Source organism: Phalaenopsis equestris, unplaced genomic scaffold (assembly GCF_001263595.1).
Source record: "Phalaenopsis equestris unplaced genomic scaffold, ASM126359v1 Scaffold000114, whole genome shotgun sequence".
Lineage (NCBI taxonomy): Eukaryota > Viridiplantae > Streptophyta > Magnoliopsida > Asparagales > Orchidaceae > Phalaenopsis > Phalaenopsis equestris.
Window position 1 is genome coordinate 492,289 of NW_018164556.1, and position 27,710 is coordinate 519,998.

At 37.3% G+C, this 27,710-nt stretch overlaps 1 protein-coding gene across 1 annotated transcript; it reads left to right on the forward strand.

The window, feature by feature from the left end:
• Nucleotides 1–836: 836 nt before the first annotated feature.
• Nucleotides 837–27,710, forward strand: LOC110020978 (probable inactive nicotinamidase At3g16190; the record flags this gene model as incomplete). The annotated part of the gene is given in 5 exon segments (XM_020719287.1): nt 837–903; nt 1,010–1,123; nt 16,299–16,530; nt 16,729–16,845; nt 27,507–27,710. Coding segments are annotated over 5 exon segments (604 nt in total), but the record flags the coding sequence as incomplete, so codon positions are not given.

Sequence of the window (27,710 nt, forward strand, 5' to 3'; positions counted from 1 at the left end):
TAACGTAAATTCGCGGATTAAACAAATTTACTCCGTCATTGCTCGCGAGCTCTCAGGATTTGATGGATTTGATAAATTTTATTAATGTAAATTTCCATCACAGCCAAACACCGCTCAATAGTTCGATCATGGTATGCATGAACGCATCATTTTGGCAATTCAAAGAAATCACCAACATGATTAATTTATAAATGTTAATGTTCGAGATAGTACGTCTGTAGTTATCCTTGAAACTAAATAAACAACCTAAAATATGCATACATATCTCATAGGGTATTAAAATTTTTGTTTTCGCACCTGAATTTTATTATTTATGTATATAACATTCAAAATATTAATATTACATTAATCTTCCATCACACCAAACATTGAAATCACATTTTCGATCGTTTTGGAAAATTACTTTAAAAATAACTTTAAGAAAATAGTTGTATCATTTGAATATTTTTTTTTCTTTTACTTTTTAACATTATTAATTATAGTTTTTTCGTATAAAAGATTAAAATATTTTTTAATAAAATAACGATTTTTAATTCTTGATCCTATTTAATAAAAAAAATATAAATTGTTAAATTGCTATCCCTTGTATATATTTTTTTATATTAAAAACATAAATTTATCTATGTTAGATATGAGAAATTATTGTATATGGACGCCGCATGTATCTCCGATTCTGATCATAGATCACATGATCCAGAGGTTAAAAAAAAAAAAAAAAATAGTTGTTCCCAACCAAATACATCCTCACCGGTATGGAATAATTTTTCGTCGGACATAGTTCTTCCCCACCTAATATTTTTTTGTTCAGGGAGATCATGGATGACAACTTTGGTTGCCGGCCTCATGGCGGCGCGGGAGGCCGGGAAGTGGAACGAGACGGCGATGCTAGTCATTGACATGCAGGTCTGATTAACATCACTTTGCCATCCCAATCTTCTTAATCTCACACGCATCTCTATTCCTCGGCTTTCGATTAGGTTTTGTTTAATCTGTTCTATTCTCTCCCCAGAACGATTTCATTTTACCGGGTGGTCCGATGCATGTCGCCGGTGGTCAGGCCATCGTTCCGGAAGTCATCCACGCCGTCTCTGTTGCGAGGCACCGTGGCATCTCCGTAATTTGGGTCTGTCGCCGTAGAAACCATAGTTTCCTTATCTTTCTTCATTTTTCCCTTCCGTTTACAATGTTTGTTTCCTTTTCATGTTTATTCCTCAAGAATTCTTCAAGTGAGAGCATGGGGATGCAAATGGACCATATTAAGTTTTTGTTTTCTTTGGTTGGGAATGGTTTAATGGTTTTTGAATTTAAGTAGTTTTCTTTAAAGAGCATTGAAGAGGGGTTCTGAGGAATTGGTCGGATTCTAGTTTACACATAACGTTGCTTGTTTAATAACATTTATCACTTCTTGTAGTAGTTTTTTTTCCCTTTAGAATGGTAAGTGGTAAATCTTAAAACATATGGCTTGAACACCTGTCATTAGAGAGAAAACCTTCTCCTGAAACCTCTAGCCCACTTACACCTGCACAATAATTTGTGTTGAACGAATAAATTTTAAATGCAAATTCTATTTCAACCATTGGGCCATGTATCCTCTTAATTCAAAGTAGTATAGTGCAAGACAAATGACTATTAAAAGCATCCTCACACACACACACACACACACACACATATTTAAAAAAAGGAATGGCCGAAGAATATTATACAAGCCCTGGACATCCCTCATGCCCCTAGAATTCGAGTGCCACGCCCTACACTCTGGGGGAATCGAATCCCAGACCAGAGGGAACTTACACCTCCAAAACGGATGCTCTATCAACTGAGCTGGGAACGCAAAGAACATATATACATTTGTATCAAACACATACACACATACATACACATACAAACACATACACACATACACACACATACATATACATACAGGTATATGTGAATACACATACAAACACATACACACATACATACACACACACACACATACACACATACACATTTGTATGTGTATGTGTGTGTGTGTGTGTGTATCTACATATACAAACATGTATGTGTGTGTGTGCGTGGGAGAAAAAATTGCGTACGTAAGACGTTTTGCGTACGTCAGAGTTTATTCAGAGGGTATAAGAGGTTATAGGTAGGTTAGACATCTTGTAATATTTCTGTAACCTACCTATAACCCCCAATACTGTCTGAATAACCTCCAACGTACGTAGCTTTGCGTACGTCTTACTTACGCAAATTTTTCTCCAAAGATGGAGGGCAGCTCTGCTAGGGTTTGGCCTGATGGGGATTCTTGAGTTGAATCTCTCGGCTTCACTCCACCGGCTTCGTTGTGCCCGACGACCAAGGGTTTCACGCTATCGTTTTCGTCGCTTTCATCGTTCCGCCAGCTCATGTGTTTCGTCTGCTTCGACGATGCAGGGTTTCACGCGCTTCGTCTCTTAACCCGCTGTCGACGACGCTTCCTCGCTAGGTTGCGACTCGCGTCGTCCCTGTACTCGACGACGCCTTCGCCCCGCCAACAAAAAGTTCCCGTACTCGATATCGCCTCTGTCGCCTTGCCCGACAGGTCTCTGTACTCGACGAGTCTATGTCGCCTTGCCCAACAGAAATTTTCTCTGCTCACCTTTTTTTAGCAGTTTGCCTGGCCGTTTTGGGATTGACATACTTGCCGACGACTTTTCTATTTCTACTCGTGCTCCTCTTTCAGGTTCAGAGCCTGATTTTCATATAGTCAAGTTTTGCAATGTTTCTCAATCTTTCCATGATGCTTTTGAAGGTGGTGGTGATCACACTTTTATTAAAAAACTTGACAAAAAAATGGGAAGTCTGCTCTTTTTCTCACTGAGGTTGAAACCAGTTCTCTCTCGTCCTCTTGACATTTTGCTCTAGAGGGAAATTCCTTTATGGTCACAAAAAACTGGAGATCATTCGGAAAGAGTTTGATGCTATGAAGCTATTGGACATGTTAAATATTGATTTACTTGACGGTCGATATATACTTATACAATTATCTCACGATGTCGATTTCACTCGCATTTTTTCTCGAAAAGTTATCAAGATTGACAACTATTTTATGAAAATTTTTAAGTGGACTGTCAATTTTGATCCAAAAGCGGAGTCCTCTATTATTTCTGCTTGGATAAAGTTTCCGGGATAAAATTACAACTGTTTAACTTGAAAATTCTCTACTTTTTAGCGACTGCTTACCGAAAGCTTTCAAGTTTGATAGTCCTACGCTTGCTGTCACCAGACCCTCTGTGGCTTGCGTGTTAGTTGAGAGAGATATCACTCAACCAGCTCCGGATGAGATATGGATTGATATCACTCACAACGGACATTGACAAAATGTTGAAATAGAACCACACCCTCGTTATTGCTCTCATTATAGTACGTTTGACCATAGTTCTATTATTTGTTGTTGCTAGCATCCTCATTTAAGGCCGAATTTTGCTAAAGATCAGTCACCTACTATCATTGCTGGGAAGGTGCAACCCGATCCTCTTTCCAACACCGCAATCTCAGATGAAGAACAACATGCTACTGATACAGATTCAAATATGCTTATGCCACTCACTGTTATTGAGGAAGACCCACTTATATGCCAAGACACACAAGAGTACTCATTCGATCCGATAAAAATCAGCTGGTACAACAAGTAGTTGATTTTAATGTTCAACAACCTACACATGCCCGATACATTTTAGACCAATTCACTAATCAGGTGAGCCAATCTTCAGATGAAGAATGACAGGTTTATTCCATGAGGAAGAAGAAGAATGGAGATGAGCTCGGGAATTTATTAGATGATACATTTGTTACTGTTGACAATGACACTCATCTTACTAATTTATTAGCTTACTCCTTCTTTAGAACTATACGCAGATGTAAGACAAAATTGGGTCGCTCTCTATCTACATGATACTCCGTATTTTGACACTTTTTAGTTTTTTTTATTTAGACTTCTCATCTATTTTTATGTATTTTCTCTTTTTGGTACTATTTAATATGGTGGTTGTTGTGTGAGCAGGGTGTCATGATTTAATATATTATCTTTTGGACATTCCCAAAAAATATATATATATATATATATATATATTATCCTCATGGTGTCGTTCCCCTCTGCTAAGGTTTCGCCTCATGACGAACCCTAGCTTTCTGCTGCACGGATCTCTCTCGCGTTTCTATTTCTCTGCTTCGTCTTCGTCGACGTCGGTGCTCGCATCGTCGCTTTTGCTTCACGTTCGTCGTGTTCCTAGCGGTAGGCTCGCGTCTTCGCATCCTTCCAGACGACAAGGCAGGCTGAGTTTTCGCATTTCTTTCCAGACGACGTCCTCGTCTATCTATCAAATATGCTTCCATCGTAGTCCTCTCGGTCTGGCGACAGAGCTGCTGCTCTGCTCGCTTGGTCGCGTTTGTCGCACTGCTCTGCCCGAGTTTTTGCATTTCCTTTCAAACGATGTCTCCTTGGTTCCCGTCCGACAGAAGTAGAGATGACTATCCGTTCCTATACTACTGCACTTGCTGGGGACCTCTCGATTCCTACTCGTTCTCCTTCAGCAGAGACTGGTTTTTGTATAGGTAAATCTTCCAATGTTCCTCAATAAATTCACGATGCTCTTGAAGGTGGTGGCAAGCACTCCATAAAAAAATTGGGGAAATGAAATGGGAAGCTTGCTCTTATTCTCACATAGGTTAAAATCAGCACTCTCGCGTCATCTTGACCTTGACGTTTTGCTCTAGTGGGACGTTTTGCTCTAGTGGGAAAATTTCTTTATTGTAACCCAAAATTGGAAATCATTCGACAATTTTAATATTGATTTACTTGATGGTCGGCACATACTGATTCAGTTGTCTCATGATGTTGATTATACCTGCATTTTTTCTCGAAAAGTTATCAAGATCGATAATCGTAATATGAAAATTCTGAAGTGTTAGTTTCGACCCAAAGACGAAGTCCCTTATCATTCCAGTTTGAATAAAATTTTCGGGGTTAAAATTACATATGTTCAATTTGGAAATTCTATACTCCTTAGCAACTGCTTACGGTAAGCATCTCAAGGTTGATAGTTTTACGCTTGCTGTCATCAGATCATCTGTGGTTTGTGTGTTAGTTGAGAGGGATATCACTCAACCTACTCCGGATGAGGTGTGAATTGAAATCACTCACAACGGGTGTTGACAAAAGGTTGAAATCGAACCACACCCTCCTTATTACTCTCATTGTAGTATGTTTGGTCACAACTCTACTATTTGCTATCATTTGCATCATCTTCTAAGGCCGAATATCACAAAAGAACAACCAGTTATTATCTCTGTTGAGATGATGCAACACGATCCTCTACCCAATGCCGCAGTTCTTGAAGAAAAACAACATAGTACAACTATAGATTCAGTTGTGCTTATACCACCCACTTTTATTAAAGAAGACTCACTTACATGCCAATACATACATAAATGCTCCTTTGATCCAATAGCAGATCAGCCGGTACAACATGTCGCCGGTACAACATGTCTACAACATGTCGTTGCTTCTAATGTTTAACAATCTGCACATCTCCAGTACACTTTAGACCAATATCAGGTGAGCCAATCTTCGGAAGAAAAATGACAAGTCTGTTCCAGAAGGAAAAAGAAAAATGGAGGCTGACTCCAGCTAGGGAACATATTGGATTATACATTGGTTACTACTGACAATGACAATCATCTTACCAATTTATTAGTTTGTTCCTTCCCTAGAACCAGAGGCAGAGTCAAAATCAAATTGGGTTGCTCTCTAGCCACCTGATACTTTGTATTTCAGCATTTTTAGGCTTTTTCTTTATGTGTCTATTGTATTTTTCTGTATTTTCTAGTTTTGGAACCACTTGTGGTTTTGGTATGGACAAGGTGCCATGTTTGGATATATATATAGATGCATATATGTGTGTGTATGTATCCAAGCAAGCCAACCCTTTAAATTTCAGAAATTATGTTAGCCATACCATACAACACCCATTAAAATAATAATGGGCATGGCATATATAACCAACTGACCCTTTTTATCATATGTCTAGATAATCATACATCCATAATGAGTGTATGTGTCTATATATATATATGTAGAAAAAGCCCAATGGCTAATTTATTAAAACAGAAAAGATACAGAAATGTTGTATGAGAGGGCTTAAAAGATACAGAAATGTTATATGTACACAAAACCCAAATAAAGAATAAATATATAAAGATAAAAAAACTAAAAAACCACCAAATTGCACAAAAGTGCTAGGGACGTCTCACTTTAGTCTTCCTTCTGCCTCTAGTTCTCGGAATTGAGTCTACTAACAAATTAGTAAGTCTCATTGCCCAAAGTAACCAAAGTATCATCCATCAGATTTCTGAGCTCAAATAAGTCTCCATTTTTCTTCTTTCTCCTCGATGTGTAGACCCGTCATTTCTCATCCGCTGATTGACTCATTTGATCAATAGATTGTTCCAAAGTTGGTTAAGTGGGTCGGACAGGTGTAGACTGTTGCACAACATGATCCCCATGAACCTGAGTGACAGCTACAGTTTGCTCGATTTGATGAGGCGGTAGTGAAACATTAGAAGTATTGCCACCTGTAATAATGGTGATATGTTCTAGAGTAAGTGGGGTTTGAAGTTCTCCCTCTCACCCAAGATAGGAGGTTCCAGAGACGGCTGAATGAATGGTTGTCATATTTCCTTCGGAATAGTGACATCTTCAGGGGGATCCTTTTGATGATCAATATTGTCAATAACTTGGAGCTGATCAGGAGATGAAATCACTGTCTCTGGCGAAGCACTGTGCTTTTTTGGTCTAAGGTGTGGATGTAGATGGTGGCATTAAGAACTAGTGGTCGAACATACGACAGTTTGAACAATACGAAGGAAAAAACTCAATCACTACTTTTTGCCAATACACATGATGTTGTGTGCCCAACCAAATTTCCTTAGAAGCAGATGAATTGATACTCTTTTAACAAGTACTCTAGATTCTGATGGACGAGAAAGATTAAAAGTAGGAATGTCTGTTTTGAGTGACTTACCATAAATTGAGGCAATAGCGTATAAAACTTTTTGAGTAAAATAATGAAATTTCAGACCAGAAAGACGAATCCAAACCGGAATGATCGGAGGTTTCGTCTGAGGGTCAAAATCTACAAACCATTTCAGAATCTTCATTGCTCTGTTATCAATCCAGATTATCCTTCTAGCAAATAAACGCGTGTAATCCTCTTCATTATTAATTTGTATGAGAATGTGTTTTCCACTAACAGTTCAATTTTCCACTCCCCAATCAGGTGCATAGCCATACATAAATTTCCCGACTAAATTCAATCGATATGAGGAAGCAAGTTGAATGCCTTCAGCTTATGTAAAAAAAACGGCAGACTTCTCATTCTTCCTACCAAATTTTTTTATATCCTCCGCCCACTCAAACGAAGGAAGGAAAGAGCACGATTTAGGTGTACCTGAGGCGTGAACACCCGCAAGAGCAGCAACATACGATCTGTCCGAAGCCATCCCCAATAGATGGAGGTGTGGCGTTATGAACAGTGAAGAAAGCTATGAAGAGCGAAGTCTGAATCTTAAAAATAGGGAGCAAGAACGGAAACCCCGCAAAACAAGCAGAAAGACGCCCTGTAGGCTGCAGCGAACAGGATGCAACCTGCCCAAATCGCAGAAGCGGACGACACAGAACGAGGATCCTACGAAATCACCTCGAGCTGGGAACAGAAGCGGCCTTGCGAAAACAGCTCGAGCAGAGCGGCAAACGACGAAGGAGACGCGACGCAGAAAGCGGTAGATGACGCGAGAAGCCGACGAGGAAGGTTAAGCAGAGACACGAGAGAGATATCGAAGCAGACACTAGGTTTCACCGTGAGGCGAAACCCTAGCAGAGCGGAGACGACGAGGGACCTATATTACAATTATATATATATATATATATATATCCAATCTTTATCTTACTAGGAATATCCATATATACCATCATTTTTCTCGAAAATGGAAAAATTCAACTTCAATAATACAATGAATGTGAAAAATGCATGTGTATAATTATATAGATACTTAAATGGTTAATACTTGTTTGTGTGTATGCACAACATTCTCTTAATGACTGCTTGATTTTTCAAAATTTAATATTAAATATCTAATCCCTTACTCTCATTATCTTCTGTTCTTCTCCTCTTTCTTTCCTTTTCCTATCTCCTGCTTTCTCTTATAATATTTATTGTTCTTTAAATTTTTCATTTTTTTATATTAGATCTCAATGATTACTTGAGCCTTGCCAAGTTAATGCGCCTAAATGTGATATGTTATGTTTTGCAAACAAAAAAGCCTTAATTGTAGCTCCACTTGAGAATCGATCACATCCTTGTTGCTTGTTCATTACCAATTGATCATGATCCTCATTCTTGCTTTTGTCGATCCCAGTGATGTTGGATCTTTGTGTGGTGCCACACTCAGAAATGACAAGACTCTGCCACCCACAAAACCCTTACTAGTCTTGTTATGTAGGACGATGCCATTGGTGAGTGTCCAACTGAGCATTTTTTTGGAAATTGACATTAAAAAAATAAAATTAAAATTTTAATATTAAAGATAAAAAATTAAAAATCAACATTGTTTGAGGTTGGATCAACGACAATATCGGTCTACCAAATTTTAAAATAAATGCTATTAGAGACTTGGTAATATCGCCGATTGAATCGGTGATAAAAATATTATCCTTTTTAAAAAAATTCTCAGGTTATTCTTTGGGAGCCAAAAAGTCTAGATAAAAGGTATAATGACTCATGCACAAACCCTTTCTCGTCCCCTTCATACTTCTCTTATTTGCTTGCAAATTTGTGAATAAATATTTCATTTTGTTGCTTTTGATTATGTAAAATTTGTCATCAGGATCTTTGAGAAACTCATCTCGATAAAAATTGTAAGCTACTCTTCTTTGTAATTTTTGTTTGGTGTTTTTTTGATATCGTTAGCAAATGTAAGTGATTGTTTAGGAAATTTTTTTTTATATTTTATTATGTGATATGTGAAATAATGAATTTATTTAAACTTACCTGGTTAGGTTAAATTTTTTTTTATAAACTCATAATTTAGTAAATAATAAAAAAAAAAGATACAGATAGGTTGTATGAGTGGGCCAAAAAATAGACACCCAACTCATACGGTACAGCACACAAAAAAAGTCAAAATGGTTACATATAAAAATAAAAAAAAACCCAAAACCACCAAGGCGCTAAGGGTTATCTCAATTTGGATTTGCCTCCGCCTCTAGTTCTCGAAAGGGATCCAGCTAACAAATTGGTAAGGTGCGTACCATTAACTAAAGTAACCAAAGTATCATCCATAAGACTCTTGAGCTCGAGCAGATCTCCATTCTTCTTCTTCCTCTTGGAAGTGTAAACCTGTCATTCTTCACCCAAAGAATTAGCTGATGAGGTGGTAGAATTGTGGCAGAAGGATTGCAAACCATGATACCCACAATAGGTTATAGTATATGTGAAGTATAAGTTACCTCTACACCGGATACTTCCTGAAGATAAGGAGCTGCGGGTTCTCCTGATTATCAGTCTGAACACTATCCTTTGTAGGTCAAAGTTCTTCAGTTTTGTTTTCTATGAGGTTTGAAGGTGTCAGCATCACATCAATTGCAGTAACAGTAACAGCAGTGTCAGAGGGGGGTCCACGGGGGCAACAGACACTTCCTGTCTGACGATATCCTCCTCAGGTGGAACTGAAATATCTGGAGCAGTGAGGTTAGACCCATCATTATCCACTTGAACCTTAGATTTCAAATTAGGATGGAGCTTGTGACATTTATCATGAATATGCCCAAACATCTTATAGTGGGTACAATATGGAGGTCTGTGTTCCATGACGATTTGTTGTCAATATCCATTATGAGTTGCGTCCAACCAGACTTTAGTAACATCAGGTAAGGTAATATCTCTTTTTACAACTATTCTGGCTACAGAAAGTATGGTTAGGTTGAAAGTGGGTAGATCTAGCTTCATAGGATCCTCAAATCTTGCCTCAATAGAGTAAAGAGCCTGATGATAAAAAAAAGTGGAGCTTGAGACCAGGCAGACTAAACCAGACCGGTACAGTAGGAGATTCATGATTAGGGTCGAAATTGGGAGACCACTTGAGTAACTTCATTGAATTTCCTGCAATGATAAGATATTTTTTGGAGAAAATCCGAGTGTAGTCTTCAGCCACAGTTAATTAGATCAACACATGTCTCCCATCTATGAGCCACACTTTCCTGCTAGTTTGAGGTCATCAAAATTTTTTCTGATAACTTTCATCGGTGGATGCCCCCACTGAAATTTTCTAATGAGAGCGAACGAAGAGACAATCCTTATAACTCAGATAATCTTGAGTAACTTCAGTTGAGTGGATGCCCCCACTGAAATTTTCTAATGAGAGCGAATTTGAATTTCTCAGTGAGGGCAAAAATTTCTAACTCAGATAAAAAAAATGCTGCTTTCCCATTTTTCTTACTTGCATTCTTAACAAAGTGACAGTCATCTGTATCATCACGACAATCCTTATAACTTGAGGGGAAGACAACCGCCGACTCCCCTTGAGGATTACCCACCACGCGGGCAAATGACGCTTTGACAGGTTCAAACGAAGAAAAAAGAAGTGCCATGAGAGTAGGAAATACACCTGTTAGAGGATCTTAAAGGAATTGCTGTCGGCAAAGAACAGAAAGACGAAACTTCGGCGTCGAACAGAAAGACCGGAACCAAAGCTGTCGGGCAGGGAAATTGCGCAGAAGGGTGCGGCTGGACGTCGTCGTCGAAATCGAAGCGAACGACTAGACTCGTCGAGCAAATGCGAACGCGTCGTCGTTGAAATCGAGAGAAGCAGACGAACCGTCGGCATCAAAGAAGGACGCGAGCAAACGAAGCAAAAAAGCGAGCGGAAGCGGACGAGGAATCCTTCGAGCAACAGAATCAATGGCGACGAAAATCGCAATTCGAAACATTCAAAATCTTATCAGAGCTCTCGTCCGCTATATATATATATATATATATGAAGTTGAGAAGATAAATGATATTTAATCTTATGAATATAAATATGTAGAGATTTTTATATGTAGTGATATTGAAACAACCCCCATCCACCCCTACTCCCTCTTCCACAAAAGAATCCTTAACTCCAACCTTCTCCACCTCCAACAATCCCTCACCATGAGATTCCCCCTCCCCCACCGTGGCGCCCCACCTACCAAAACATTCTCCTCCAATCTCTCCTTAGGCACATTCTCATGATGTTTCATCACCTCTTTTCCAACCTGTCCAACATCAATTTTGAGCTCAGGATGAAGAATGTAACAATTGTCAGAAGAAAGTCCAAGCATACGACAATTGGAACAATATAGCGGACGTTGCTCAATGATGACATTTTGCCAATACATGTTATGGGCGAACCCAATCCACACTTCTTCAATCACAACTTGAGTGATGTCCCTTTCTACCAGAACACGCGCCGTAGATGGCCTTGTTAAGTTGAACGTGGGAGAGTCCATCTTCAAAGGTCTCCCATATATCACAACAATAAAAAACAATATTTCATAATTAATTAGGTGCACTTTTAAACTAGGGAATCGAATCCATACCGACACAATCAGAGGTTCAGTCTGTGGATCAAAGCCCACTGACTATTTAAGAAGCTTCATAGCCCTGTCATCAATCCTCATCATTTTCCTTGCAAACAATCATGCATAATCCTCATCTCTTGTTAAAAGAATAATAATATGGCTGCCATCCAACAAACCTATTTTTCAGCTACTCGCCAAATTTAGAGGATCAAACTCTTTCTGGATAATATCCAGCTTGGGATGACCATAGAGGAACTTTCCCACCAGTGCCAACCAAAGAGGCCAAGCTTGCATTGTCATTCTCAGATAAAAATATGGCTGGTTTCCCTCATTTCTTCCCCACCCTCCTTATGAACGGTTGATCACCGCCTTCCAGTAAAGAATTGTGGTATGTCTGAGGAACCACCGGTGTTTTTGTGACCTTTTCAACACTTCCCGCAATTACCCCAGCAAATCTTTGTCTACAGTCGCCAACATGTCGCCCAAACTCTAGCAGAGCCAGTCGTCGCTATAGACACAAGAGCGCGCGCACACACACACGCACGCATGCACACACATGTACACAGATATTTATATATGTAATATTAATCATTTATTATTTCTTAATTTGATTAGCTTATCAAATACTTTTTTAAGACATACCCATATAAGCTAAAAGTTATCCATAATCTAGTTTATAAATCAAAAATAAATTCATTTATTTGTATATATTACAAAAAAAAAAATGTAAGAAATTTTTTTTCTCTAACAATTACTTCTATTTTCCAGCAGCACCCAAAAAATACAAAAAAAAAAAAAAAGAAGAGCTTTTCTTTTTGATCGAGATAAGTTTTTTAAAGATTTTGATGACAAACACGATCAAAAAGACCAATACAAAATATTTCTTCACAAGTTTACAAGCAAATGAAATAAGGGATGAGAAGATATGTGGAATGAGTCATCTTACGCTTTTTTGTAGAATTTTTAGGGCCATTTTTTGGCCCCTAGGCTGAGAATTAAAAAGAATTAATGTTTGTTGCTGGTCCGAGTGGCGACATTAGCGAGTCTCCAACAACGTTTATTTTAAAATTAAGTGAATCGATATTGTTGCTGGTCCAACCACAAACATTATCGATTTTTAAACTGTTTTCATAAAAATGTTGAAATCTTAATTTCATTTTTTTTCTTAATGTCGATTTCTAAAAAAATCCTCCTGTCTCGTCGTGTCTTCCACCGTGCACCTCCTTTTGTAACTATACCTTGCCCGCTCCTCCCATGTATCATACTGTTGTGACTTCTAGCTATCCAAAGTTTCTTTGCTTTACCCTCTTCCATGGTTTGTACTACTCAACTCATGCGTCGTCATTGTCCATGACACTGAATTGTATCAAACACTAATGTTTGCCTCATACTATCTTGATCCATTCCGATCCCACTTCTATCCTAGCCGCCTTCTTATCTCTCTAAATCTTGCTCTTGAGCTTTGCAACATATCACGTTGGTTCTCCAGTTGCAATTGCTTCACTCTCCTCGCACACAAAGCACCCATTGCTTGTGTGCAATAACTAAACTCTGTGTCCCACTTGACCTTCACTTAGCACGCAGTAGCTCTATCCCACCATGCGTCATACGTAACCTTCTAGCATTTATATTCCAATAACAGGCGTCTCCACTTACATTCTAGCCTACCCATCTTTGCTTGCAACACACATATGATTGTAACTTGATCCATTGGACCTAACCAAGCCAAAGTTCCTGAAGTCTTTGTTCATGTTTATGATTAGACAATGCTTCAATCTTCTTACAACACACGAGATATTGCTACCTTGCCTTCCTTTCGATACACCCCTTTCATCACACCAATGCACCGTGGTGCTTCTTTGTGCACAAGATCAGCCTTTTTTTATTGGTCGTCAACATAATGTAATTGTTGTTCCCTTCAAGCCTTCTTTGACGGTCCTTCTTCAGACATGTAGTGTTTTGCATTTGCAACTTTTTGCTCATGGTTCAATCACATCATCCGTGAACTTCTCTCTTGAATGTTTTTGAATTTTTATCATTAGTAGTAGAAATATGATTATGATGAATATCATTATTGTTGATATACTTATAACTTCATATCATCAATGTGTACATATTAAGCCTCATCATCTGTGTCTTTATATTCGGCTCAGAACAATTTTTTTTATACTGATCATAATGAATATTATGCCAATAAATTCAATATGCCAATATATAATATAATTCACCTCAAACCAATTGTAAACAGTATTTTGAGTTTCACAAACATGATTCATATTTCCTTCAACATCTTCAATAAACATTGAAGAAGTCCAATCTCTGCTTGAAGAAATCTTGTAAACACTCGATAGCTTCAAAGAATGATGACATAAAAGGAATATGATTGCAACATTAAGCCTAAATAAACACTTCCACAAGTTCAAAATTAAATGAGTGTCCCATGGAGTTGGCGGTTGGCGAATTGATTATGATTGTGCTTTAGTTTGAGCTAAAAGCTTCGACACTGATATTTGTACTTGAGAAGAGATTGCTTTAGAATCACTTTAGATGTCACCAATGCCATAATGCTGTCATCTTTTCATACTTTCTCTTCCATCATAGACCCACCATCCCAAGGCTTTATCCTCCAATTCATATCAAGGATCATTACCCACTGCTTGCACTTGTCATAATTCTCTGGTTATCTTTATTCAGAGCCTGCCATAAATTTGTATTACTATCAGCTATGACATGAGTTGTGATAATTTAGGGAAATTCACATACATACTCCTCAATTCTTATATAATTACATGTCTAACATCTAATGACATTTTGATGTCATAATCCTATACATGAAAAGGTTAATTTTACTTTAAAAGAGTAGGTCAAAGTGGTATTTTAGATGTGATATTAAAGATTTGAGTGCTATGCTTGTAAATATGGAAGTTTGTATGTTAGATATGTGAATACATTAGAATTGTGTGGTATGTATGTAAATGCCCCGATAATTAATTTCATATCGGTATTTTAGATGTTAGGATGGATGTTTTTCCTTTCGCCTTCATTTTAACCAGAATCTCTAGAGGTGCATCATCTCACACTGATTATAAAGTTATGGTTGAATTAGTTCTGCTTTCTCCAGCATCATGGACAACTTCCAATTCTTAGGAGTCTTTTCATATTAATTTATAAGTTTATGTGTGTGTGTTTGTGTGTTATGCTCTTAATAATTAATGCCTTTTGATATTTTATAAAAGCATTGTAAGATCTAAAATTTATTTAAAAGGCAATGATTTTGTATTGAAAAAAAACTTGATTCTTATTGAATTGAATATTGATTCCCTCGTCTCTTTATCTCTCTTCTTCAATAATTCTCTTCTGCAACTTCTATTTTGTTCTTTGATTTCCCTCTTCTCCTTTCCTATAATCTTTATCTTCTTCCTATTCTTCATCTTGGCATGCTCCTGATAGCTCCTGTTTTTATAGACATTAACCAAGTTTAAAATATATTCTTTTTTTTTCTGGAGTATGGTTTGTTTGAAAAATGAAATTGTGTGCTCGAGGTAATGAGAGATATTCCTGATTCAAACTGGATGAGGTTGGTGTGGTTCTTGGGATCAAGTGTGTGTGGATTGACCGTGAATTTCGAATGCTCAGAGTTGGTTATTCTGGATAGTATGATCTGACTACTTTGAAGTGAGAACTCAAATAGTTAATATCCTTGAATACAGTTATTGAATTCTTAGTAAATGATTAGATTTAAATTTAAAATTTTAATGTAGATCACACACCAAATGTGCCCTATAGAATGTGCTAGTGTCTCCTCGAGGAATTTCTTTTTCAATTGGGTCGACAAGATTTTTTTGTAGGGCGAGCAATGGAATGCAGGCAAAAACATTACATGCATACCACCCAAATCCTATGTTCTTACATATCTAACACCTAGACTTTACTTCTTAGATTTATACCACCTAAATCTCTCATATCACATAAAAAATATTACCATTTTAACTTTGAAAAGTGAACTACACATTTTCATGCATAGGCAAGGTGGTACGTATGTAAAATTTGAAGTTTAGGTGCTAGATATGTAAATACATAGGAATTGAGTGGTGTGCGTGTAGATCTTCCTAAAATTTTTTCTAGTCTTAGTCAAGGGACGGCATAAGGATTTTAGAAGCTTTTAGTAGGCTGGATGATTGATCTTCCTCAAAGGGAATCAAAACTGGAATTGCTGACTGTTGATTAAAGGAGAAATTCAAAAGTACTTTTTGGCATGGTTTTTACTCCTAAGCTTGTTTAATTTAATAGCTTTTATTACTTTCTGTTTGTCTAGTTTTTCGGGGTTATTATATATTTTCTAAAAATGTAAATACATAAGAATGGAGTGGTTTGTATGTAAGTCTTTCTATATTTTAAACTGCATGATCCTGTTAACACCTGTAATTTGAAGATATGGCATTTATAGAAAATTTGTTTATTTGGCTGCTTGTGAGTATAGCAGCTAAGAATGTTAACCTGTTTTTGAAATGAGCAAATAACAACAGTGTTCTTTACCTTTGCATCATTTTGTTTCTTCTTTGATAAAGTTGATTTAGCTGGTTAGTATACTGTATATTAACATGCTCTTGTATTTAATTGTATCTTTATTTTGAAAATTTGTTAGTGGATTTAGGTTTGTTAATATTCAATTTAGGTTGTCAGGGAACATGACCCCTATGGGAGAGATGTTGAGCAGTTCAGGAGGCATCTCTATGCTAATGGCAAAGGACCGACCATGAGAGGTTCGACAGGTGCCGACTTAGTTGATGGGCTGACGCCTGTCGAAGGGGAGTATAAGTTGGTAAAGACCCGCTTTAGTGCATTCTTTGACACACATTTGAATTCTCTTCTTCGAAGTTTGGGAATCAAGAGCTTAGTTGTTGTTGGTAAGTAAAACTTGTATATTAAATAAAAACTATGGCAGGGATATGATGTTTTCTTACTTTTTATATGTGGTTTCATTTCATTATTTTTTTAGAAAAGAAAATATTTAACAAAAAATCCTCCATGTTGTGCTGTGCTTCATATTTTATACATATGTAGATGAAACTAGACATTAAATTGTCAATTTCTGTGTTGTTTAGGGGTTCAAACGCCAAACTGCATCCGCCAAACTGTCTTTGATGCTGTAGCATTAAACTATGAACCTGTTTCTGTTATTGTTGATGCAACCGCTGCTGCTAACTCAGAAGTTCATACCGGTAAGATAACATGATCCAGTGTTCTTTTTACTATTTTGAAATAAATCAAGAAATATATTTGGTCCCTCATATATTATATGGCTTATTTTTTTGGCATGAAAGGGAAGTAGAGATCTGGAACCTGGTTAGGCGTTTTTCTGTTTATGTAATTTTCTTAACTTGGTGGATACTTTTGTTTTTATCGAAAACTTTGAAATATTTTTTTTAATTGATAGACAGTTTATATAGCTAAGTTGCGTTAGTGGCTTTTTCTAACCACAAATCAAATCAGTCCTAATAACTGCACGAATTGATTCGTTTATTACTATCGAGACGTTGATTAAAATGAATTGCTCTTGTGGACTGTTCGTACTTTGAGCACTTTGGTGCACTGAGTAAACCATAATCACTAGACTAGTGAAATATTATTAGCTTATAGCTGTTTAGACATCCAGTAACAAGAAAAAAGTTCTTAATAGCGTTACTTTCATAGCTGAACTTGATCGATTTTGCAGTTGTGTTATGGGGAGAGTATTGGTGATATTATTCATTGAACAACAATGCTTATTTATAGACGTATAGAGTGAATACAATAGTAAAAATATTAAATAAGAGAATGCATATAGTTAAGGGAGTATAGATAAATATTTTTTTTCAAATTATATGCTCTCCGATTATAATAATTTTTAACCATTACTCCGTGCTTATTAATGTTAATTCTTACAATTTCTTCACTGCTTGTAGAGGCATTAAACAGGGGGACCCTCTTTCCCCTATTATTTTCATTTTAGCTTTCGATTATTTATCGAGGATGCTCAATCATTACCAGCTATTACACCCTCACACACAGTTCTCCCATAAGGCCAAAATGATGGTTTCACATCTTGCTTATGCTGATGATGTGATTATTTTTGCTAATGCATCTAAATTTGTCATAAAACAAGTGATGAGGCTCTTAAAGGATTTCCAAAATTGTTCAGAACTCCTACTAATTGTGACAAATGTCAGATGTTTTTTGGCAAGCAAGTTAAGCAACACCTTACTCATTGGGGAGTTGCATATACTAGCTTTCATCATGCATCTCTTTCTCTCAAATATTTTGGGGTAAATTTGATTAGGGGAAGGAGAAAACAAATTCATATGGATGACGTTATTGATAAAATCAAGCGCAAAATTAATGATTGGAGAAATGTTTTTGTTTCTACTGGGGACAGGATTTCTTTGCACTCTAATGTTCTTCAGAGTATTCCACTATATGTTTTGTAGGTGTTTAATTAAAAAGTGCTATCAATATTATGGAGAGGCTTTTTAATAAATTCATTTGGGTGGGGAATGGTGCAAGAAAATTTCGGGGATCTTGGCATAAGGTTTGTAAGCCTAAGAGGGCTGGCGGGTTTGATTTTAAAGCTCTGAAAAATACTGTGGAAATAAACTTTTGCAAACTTTGGTTTAAATTTAGATTGAACTCATCTCTATGAGCTTCCTTTATGCATCAGAAATATTGTGCTCAAACTCATCCTACTCAGGTTAAGTGGAAGGTTGGTGATTCCCGCATTTGGAAAGCTGTCGAAAAGGCTAGAACTACTGCTAATGATTTCATGTTTTGGGACATAGGTGATGGTAGTATCTCATTCTGGAATGATAATTGGGGATTGTCACATCTCTCTGAACACTCTCACCCACCTCATACTAATTTCTTATTGGTTTCTGATTTCTTTACTCAAGATAACTGGGATTTTTCCAAATTGTGTTCTATTGTGGGGGAGCAAAATGCTAAGTAATATATCACTATTCCTATTACTCCATCTCGAAAGGATCTTCCCATGTGGAAAAGGGACAACTCTCAATCGGTTTGCAAGCTTATTTATAGCACTTCACACTCTCACCATGATTGGTTCTGATGATTGGCTCTGGGAAAATGAATTTGGCATAAATATTTATCTCCCTCTATATCTTTTTTCCTTTGGCGCTACCTCACTTCTTTAATACCTATTGATGACATCCTTAAGTTGAAAGACCTAAAATTGGCCTCCAGATGTCATATGTGCAAGATTGAGGAGGAAGATACGAGGCACATTTTCTTAGAATGTGTTTTTTCTTTAAATGTTTGAAATATGCTTGGCTCACATTTTAATATGCTTGGCTCACATTTTGGTATTTCTTGGTTACATAGGTGCACTTTAAGCAATTATTTGTGGCAATCGAAGGATTTTGATGATAAAAAAGGGGGGTTTCCCCTCCCTTTATTTGTCCTCTGGTTTTTATGGACCTCCAGAAATAGTTTTAAATACAATACTTCCCCCCCAACTGCTTCTATGATTGTTGCTTATGTGCTTGCCTACTACAATAAGGCTCTAAGGGTCGGGTGGGCTCCCCCTTCCCCGGGCAATGTTAAAATTAATGTGGATGGTTATTGGCATTCTGATTATGTTGCGGTTGGGGTCATGTTTAGAGATTTTGAGGGTAGGTGTCTCTGTTATTTCACCTCTCTTGTTGTGGTTGATAATCCATTGGCCACGGAATGCTGAAGGGTTTTTCTGGCATTAACGGTGGCTGCTGTTTTCAATTTTCAATTTTCAATTTTCATAAAATTGAGGTGGAAACTGATTTTAAATTGCTCTATGATACTGTTTTAGGTATCTCTCCTCCCCTCTGGGATATATTTTGTACTTTTAAACATATTTTAACATTTATGGCTGAAAGGCATCTTGAGGTAATTTGGAAAAAATTTATTCATAGAGAGGGCAACTCCCCTGCTGATTGGTTAGTCAAGCACGCAGGGGAGGTCTGCCACGTCGGTATTTACCCCCCTGCTCCTCTCAAACGCCTTCTATTTGGGGATAACTTGAACCTGCCTTATGTTCGATATTAAGCTTCTTCCTTTTGCGAGATTTATTATGCTTGACAGGTTTCCATGTTTTTTGTTGCAGGGCTGGTTTTCTGTCTCCCTGCTTTTTGTCCCTGTTTCTTTTTTCATTCTCACGGTTTCTGTCTCCCTGCTGTTTAGGTCTCACTGCTCTACGCTCTGGTTACTCAAACAGATTTTTGGCTGCTTGAGGAATGCTTTTGGAGAACTCAACCAATTTGAAGACACTTTTTGTACATCGTTTATTCTCTTTTACATTTCAAGTTACACTTGAACACAAGTTTCCTTATTTTTTGGGTTTTTGTTCATTGGTTTTGGTTATACATGTATTTTTGGAGTTATAATGGGGGAGAGGAACCCCTGGGGGTGAGTCAAATGTATTTTTTTGTTTTCATAGACGGGGATCCTCCCCCCTTCTAGTTCTGTATCTTTTCTTTTAATTAACGCGTAGGGAGCCACCGCTGCTCTTTCCAAAAAAAAAAAAATGTAAGATTTAAGCGCATTTAATATCATAATCGAAGATATTAAATTCTTGAATTTATTGGTGTTAAGTGACTTAAAATTCCTGTACGAGGAAAGAGGAAGAATTGCAGGCATGAAGTGGAGAGTTGAAGTTTATTAAAACCCTAATTTGCAATTTAGGTAAATTTTTGTATTAGACCGCCATGAGGCCGTCAACAGCTTCCCCTGGCGCAAAGTTGTCATCCATGATCTCCCTGAACAAAAAAATATTAGGTGGGGAAGAACTATGTCCGACGAAAAATTATTCGGTGAGGATGTATTTGGTTGGAATCAACTAAATTTTTTTTTTTTTTTTAAACCCGCAGATCTATGTTCAGATCGGAGATGCATACGGTGTCCGTATACAATAATTCCTCATATCTCATATGAATAAATTTATGTTTTTAATATAAAAATATATATGCAAGGGATAGCAATTTAACAATTTATATTTTTTTTATTAAATAGTATCAAGAATTAAAAATTGTTATTTTATTAAAAAATATTTTAACCTTTTATATGAAAAAGCTATAATTAATAATGTTAAAAAGTAAAAGAAAAAAAATATTCAAATGATACAACTATTTTCTTAAAGTTATTTTTGAAGTGATTTTTCAAAATGATCGAAAATGTGATTTCAATGTTTGGTGTGATGGAAGATTAACGTAATATTAAATTTTTGAATGTTATATACATAAATAATGAAATTCGAGTGCAAAAACAAAAATTTTAATACCCTATGAGATATATAAATTAATCATGTTGGTGATTTTTTTGAATTGCCAAACTGATGCGTTCATGTATATCATGATCGAACTATTGAGGGGTGTATCGAACTTGGGTCGGTTCTTCGCTTCAAGGCTCAATCGGTCTCCACCTTCACGCACGAAGCTACTCGCATCCTCCCTTCGAACAACTAGGGCAAGACATCGAATCTCAGGCCCTCCATTGACGCTCGCTTGCTCGCTTGCTCGCGCTCGTCAATCTCCTCTGCGATCGTCGTCTCATTCTTCGCGCCCAACGATGCAAGGCTTCGTTTTCGTCGTCATCTCCTCCTTCGCGCTACTTCGCGCTCAGCGACGAAACCACGGCGTCTTCCAGCTTCTGCGGTTTCGTCATTTCCTCCGTGTCATTTCTGCGGTTCGTGTCTTCTGCCTCGTCTAGCTGCGGTTTGCTGAGATTGCAGCTACGTTCGACATCTGTGGTTCATCGACATTTGTGGTTCATCTTTTGCGCAGTTTCTCCTCGGCTCGTCTTTTTTGCCCTCGGCCCGACATGCAGGGCTTTTCTTTGCTGCGATGGATCTTCCTCCTTTTTCGATTGAGCCCGGTAAAATCTCTTTTGCCCACATTGTGGGTAATCCTCAGGGGGAGACGACGGTTGTCTTCCCCTCAAGTTATGAGGAGAATAGTGATGGTACAGGTGACTGCTTTTTTATTAAGAATACAAGCAGGAAGAGTAGGAAGACAACACTATTTTTCTCTGAGTCGGAAATTTCAACATTGACTGACAAATTCAAATTTGCTATTATTGGTAAATTTGAGTGGGGACACACAGCTATGGAAGTTATCAGGAAAAGTTTTGATGACCTCAAATTAGCAGGAAAGTGGAAAGTGAGTCTCATGGATGAGAGACATGTTTTGATTCAGTTAACTGTGTCTGAAGACTATATTCGTATTTTCTCTAAAAAATAAGAGGCAGAGGCAAGACTAAATTGGGTCGCTCTCTAGCCACCTGATACTATTTATTTCGGCATTGTTAGGCTTTTTATTTTAGTATCTAATGTACTTTCTATTTTTTCTAGTTTTGAAACATTTTGTGGTTTTTTGTGTGGACAGGGTGTCATGCTTGGGCCCTTCCACATATTGTATCTGTATCTTTTTTTCTACTTAGGGTCTGTTCGGGGCAGCTGTTGATTATTCTTATTGTTCTCATTGTAAAATGTTTGGGCATACTCTTGATAAATGTCATAAGCTTCACTCTAATTTGAAATCTAGCATATAGAACCTATTGTGGGCACTACGGTTGGTATTCCTTGTGCTTCAACTCTACCATTGGTTACTACTGACAATGACAATCATCTTACCAACTTATTAGCTTGCTCCTTTCCTAAAACTAGAGGCAGAGGGAAGACCAAATTGGGTCGCTCTCTAGTCACCTGATACTATGTATTTTGGCACTGTTAGACTTTTTATTTTAGTATCTAATGTATTTTCTGTTTTTTTTAGTTTTGAAACCTTTTGTGGTTTTTTGTGTGGACAGGGTGCCATGCTTGGGCCCTTCCACATATTGTATCTGTATTTTTTTTTCTACTTAGGGTCTGTTTGGGGCAGCTGTTGATTATTTGATAAGCAGATTATTCTGATAATATGATAATCTGCAGATTATCAGAATAAGCTGACTTGCTATTTGGGCGGTTTATTCAGAATAGCTTATTGGTAGTTATGGTTGTCTAAATGACATTCTTGCTCATTGCTGGTAAAACTATTTGGGGCAGCTTATTCAGAATAAAATCATCACAGATTAGTTACAAAAGATGACATACAATACAGTTCTCACACTCTCGTGAGTATCAGACAAAATAAAAAAAGGATAAAGACAAGTATAACTACAATAAGAAATATTAAAATATTCAATTTCAAATTCTGACTACGTTTGTCCTTAGCTGCACTATCAACCTGGGAAAACATCGAATTCTCATCACTGCTGGCAGTGTAACATGTCGGAGTGTCGGCCAATTGGAAGAAACCGCAACGAGTTGAAACACCCTTGCGACAACCGTAGAATCTTCTCCCACTGCTATGAGGCTGACGTGACAGAATCCACAGCCAATACAAACTACTTCAGCAAATACATGATCCATTAACTGCAGCTAATTCAGATATAAAAAAACAATGAAATCACTCCACTTTACAGCTAAACTGCACCCAATTTCTTCTCTCAGTACTCATTATCACATTATCTCCCCGAAAACTTCCAAAACATAATGATGGGGTAATGAAAGAGGACTTATAAGCAAGAAATGAAAGAGGACTTTTACAACAACACTTTGGACCTAAATTTCCAACAGAAAAATGAAAGAGGACTTTATGGTTTCCAGATCTATCGGCAACCATCACAATCGCAACTACTCACAGCCACATTTTCAAAATGAATGCAAAAATGTTTATTAGACACATTCCACAATTGGTCTAACACCAATTCACCTCCGGATCAATAGAAAAACTTTGTCGCACAGTATATAACAAAAAAAATCAACCTTAAATGACGCCTAAACCAACATTCCCCTGCCAAATAATGACACAACAGAAATTGCAGAAAATGATAAGATAGAATGGGAAAAAGAAGAATCATTCCTTCCAACACCACATCCAGAAACAAATCACCGTAGAGAATGATAATAGGAAACCATTTCGCAGCTAGGCATTAGGGAAATACCTCCTTGACGCGGTAACGTTCACAGCGAGGGTGAAAAGCAGAAAGATCAGAGAGGGAGGGGGCGAGGAAGACCAGAGACGAGAAGGGCACAAGAGGAATTGAGAATTGCTTACCCTAATGCGAGCAACGAACGCAGGACACGGGGACAATCCCGCGATTGGCCCTATTAACAAAATGAAAACGCGCGGATGATAGTAGTAGGAAATCGCACGACGAATGCAAAATCCGAATCGTGCGGCGGCGTTTTGATAACGTCGCCGCACCCCAATAAGCCCCCCCCGAAACGGGCCCTTAATATATTAGCCTTTTTTGGGCTTTCAATATATATATATATATATAGAGAGAGAGAGAGAGAGAGAGAGAGAGAGAGAAAGCCAAGGGCTAATATCTTAAAGGGAAAAAGATACAGATAGGTTGTATGAGTGGGTCTAAAAGAAGGCACCCAACCCACACGATACAACACACAATCCCAAAAAAAAAAAAAAAAAGATGCATATAAGATAAAAAAACCTAAACCATTAACGCCGACAAAAAGCTAGGGACGTCCCAATTTAGTCTTGCCTCTGTCTTTAGTTCTCGGAAGGGAGATGACTAACAAATTTGTGAGGTGCATATCAAATGAGCTCAAATAGGTCTTCATTATTTTTCTTTTCTCCTGGATGTGTAAACTTGTTATTCCTCATCTGAGTATTGACTCATTTGATCAGTGGATTGGTCCAAAGGTGACCAGACAGGTGTAGTTGCACATCATGAACTCCATGTGCCTGAGTAATGTTAACATCTTGCTCGACTTGATGAGACGGTAGTGAAGCAGTAGAAATATTGTCACCTGTAACATCAATCATAGGTTCTAAGGTAGGTGAAATCTGAAATGTCTCCCTTGCCCCCACGAAAGGAGGTTCCAAAGACGGGGAAGCTACAACATTGTGTGGAAGCTGAATAGTTGACATATTGTCTGCGAGGATAGTGAGCTTGAGGGGTATCCTTTTGATGACCAATAGTGTCAATAACTTGGAGCAGATTAGGAGGAGATGGAATCACTGCTTCTGGCAGAGCACTTTGCTTCTTTGGTCTGAGGTGGGGGTGTAGATGATGAAATTGAGAACTGAAGTTGTCGAACATACGACAATTCGAACAATACGAAGAGAAAGACTCAATCACAACCTTTTATTAATATCCATGATATTGTGGGTCTAATCAAATTTCCTCAGAAGCGATTGAAGTAATGTTTCTTTCAATAAGTACTTTGGTTTCAGATGGACGAAAAAAATAAGGTAGAAATGTCTGTTTTGAGTGGTTTACCGTAAGCTGAGGTAATAGAATACAATATTTTTCGAGTAAAATAATAAAATTTCATGATAGGGAGGCGAATCCAAACCGGAATGATTGGTGGTTCCGCCTGTGGGTCAAAATCCACCGACCATTTCAAATATTCATTGTTCTGTTATCAATCCAGATTACTCTTTTAGCATATAATTGTGTGTAATCCTCTTCATTATTAAGTTGAATAAAAATGTGTCTTCTATCTAAAAGTCCAATTTTCCACTCTCCAACAAGGTAGCTCAAATTCTTTACTAATAAGCTTCATTTTGGGATTGTCATAAAGAAATTTCTTGATCAAATTCAGACGACAGGAGGAAGCAAGTTGAATACATTCAACTTCTATAAAAAAGATGACAGACTTCTCATTCTTCCTACCAGGTTTCATGATGTCCTCCGCCAACTCAAACAAAGGAGAGAGAGCACGATTTAGGGGTACCTGAGGCGTGGACACCAACAAGGGCAGTAGCATACGATATGTCTGAAACCATCTCTAGAAGAGGGAGGCGCGGCGAAAGAGCAACGAATTTGTAGTGGATAGAAGAGCGAATTCTGAAAGGGGAACTGTAACCCCTGCCAAATCGAGCAGAGGGCAGACTTTCAGCTCAAGCCTGAGAATTGTGGCGAGGAAAGAAAAACTGCGGCGAGGAAATAAGACGAAAGGCGACGACGACAAAGGAAGAAGAGTGACAGACCTTTTAAATGGCGAAGATGAGGAAAGACTGCGACGAAACAGACTTTCCAAAATGGCGACGATGACAGAGAAGACGCAGCGAGGAGAGGCAAGGATCAGATGCGATAAATCGCCATAACAGTTGCTAGGGTTCGCCATGAGGCAAAACCCTAGCAGAGCCGAGCGTGGGAGAAGACGACGCCATGTATATATATACAGGCAAGTAGTGACAAGGGAGAAAATGTGTTGGCCTTGAGCTTTGGTGAATGTGTCTATTATTATCTTGAATTAAAACGTGGAGTAATATTCTTCTTGGAAAACACAGCATTCTATATGAAATGAGAATCATTCTGGATAGTTTTTGTTCTTTCACGAAATTTAGTATTACTATGAATGTGTATAGCTTTACAATTGTTGTAATTTGAAATCTTAGCTAATTGAAAAAGGGACAATTACATACATAACACTCAAATCTTAGCTATGTACAAGACTACACATTCCTGGCTCAATTTTTCTTATTCTCACACAAATATCTAATTTTAAAAGGGACAATTACATACATAACACTCAAATCTTATCCTGTCTCAATTTTTCTTATTCTAACACAAATATCTAATTTGACAACAAAACTTGGGCCCATATTTTTTGTTTTGAAAAATTCTCAATAACTTGATTGTGGCATTTGCAAATATACGTGTTTGGTAATTTAAAAAAAAATGACATGGGGCATTAGTTTTGAAAATAACTAAGATTTGAGTTGTATGTATGCAATTCTTCTTTTTTGGGCTTTGCTTGGTGGAAATTACTTGCTTCTTAATTTGGCGGCCCAGATTATCCCTCCTTGTAGGTCCCTTTTTTTTCTTTTGTAGTGGCTTTCTTACTCATTTCTCTTTCTCACTTTCTCCCTAAATTGTTCTAGGTCTTCTTTCTTCTTATTCTTCCCAATTTAAAACCACTATACAAAAATCTATTTAAATATAGCTAGATAGCCTTTCCTCAGCTCCATACATCAGAACTTACATATCACAACTCTAAACTTTTCTTTGATCATTTTGTTTATCTCTCTTAAAGCTCCATACATAATCAATCACATGAAAATCAACTAAGCCTCACAATCCCTTATTATATACATCATTAGTCCAAATCATAAACATTATATTTTCGTAATTTTCTATCAAAAGAAAACGAAATAAAACACTAGAGATGTTTGGCATGGTGGAGTCAACTATTAGTTGTGATTGCATATTATGAAGGGATGGATGAAGAGCATTGATAAATTTTGCAACTAAAATTTCATTATACTTTTGTAAGAAGGGATTATATTGGAGCAATTTATCCAATTTCTTCCTTAATGTGCTATGATAATTTTGAATTGGCTAGTCATTTTATTGGATTGAAAAATATATCAAAATTAAGTGTGCAGATCTAAAAGATATTACTATCTTGAAAGTCTGGTGAAATGAAAAGCTACCGACATCTTCTTAGTGATGTTTTATGATATGTAAGTAGTAATAGTCAATGGTTCGAGCCAAGGACAATAGTTGGATACTTGCCATTTTGAGATCTAGAGAGTGTCATTGCTATCTAGAGAGTTGCATCAAATTGATGAAATTTGTCGTGCGATTCAATGAGAAATCAAAAAGCTTTTCATCAAAGACGATCGTTGATACTATTAAATCTAGTCAAATTTTAGTTTCTTTCACTGCTTTACTTCGATTAAGTAGCCTGTTCTTAAAAACATTTCAGTTTATGATATGTTTTAAATGTCTTGTTACCGAACTAATGGAATGCAGGGGCATGATATTATATGCTAATCTTTGATATTTGGCTTGTAATATTGATTTTCATGTACTAATGTTATGCTAATCTCCTACCCACAAGCAGCTAATATTCAGGACATGCAGAACATTGGAGTTTCAACTCCAACTCTGCAGGAATGGTGCAGCGCTGATGCTTAGATTTAATTATTGGTACTGTTTTTTTTCTGTAGCTGATCAATCATATAGTTAAGTACTTGGGGCATTTACATACATACTACCCAATTCTTATGTTTTTACATATCTAACTCATAAACTTTACTTTTTGCAT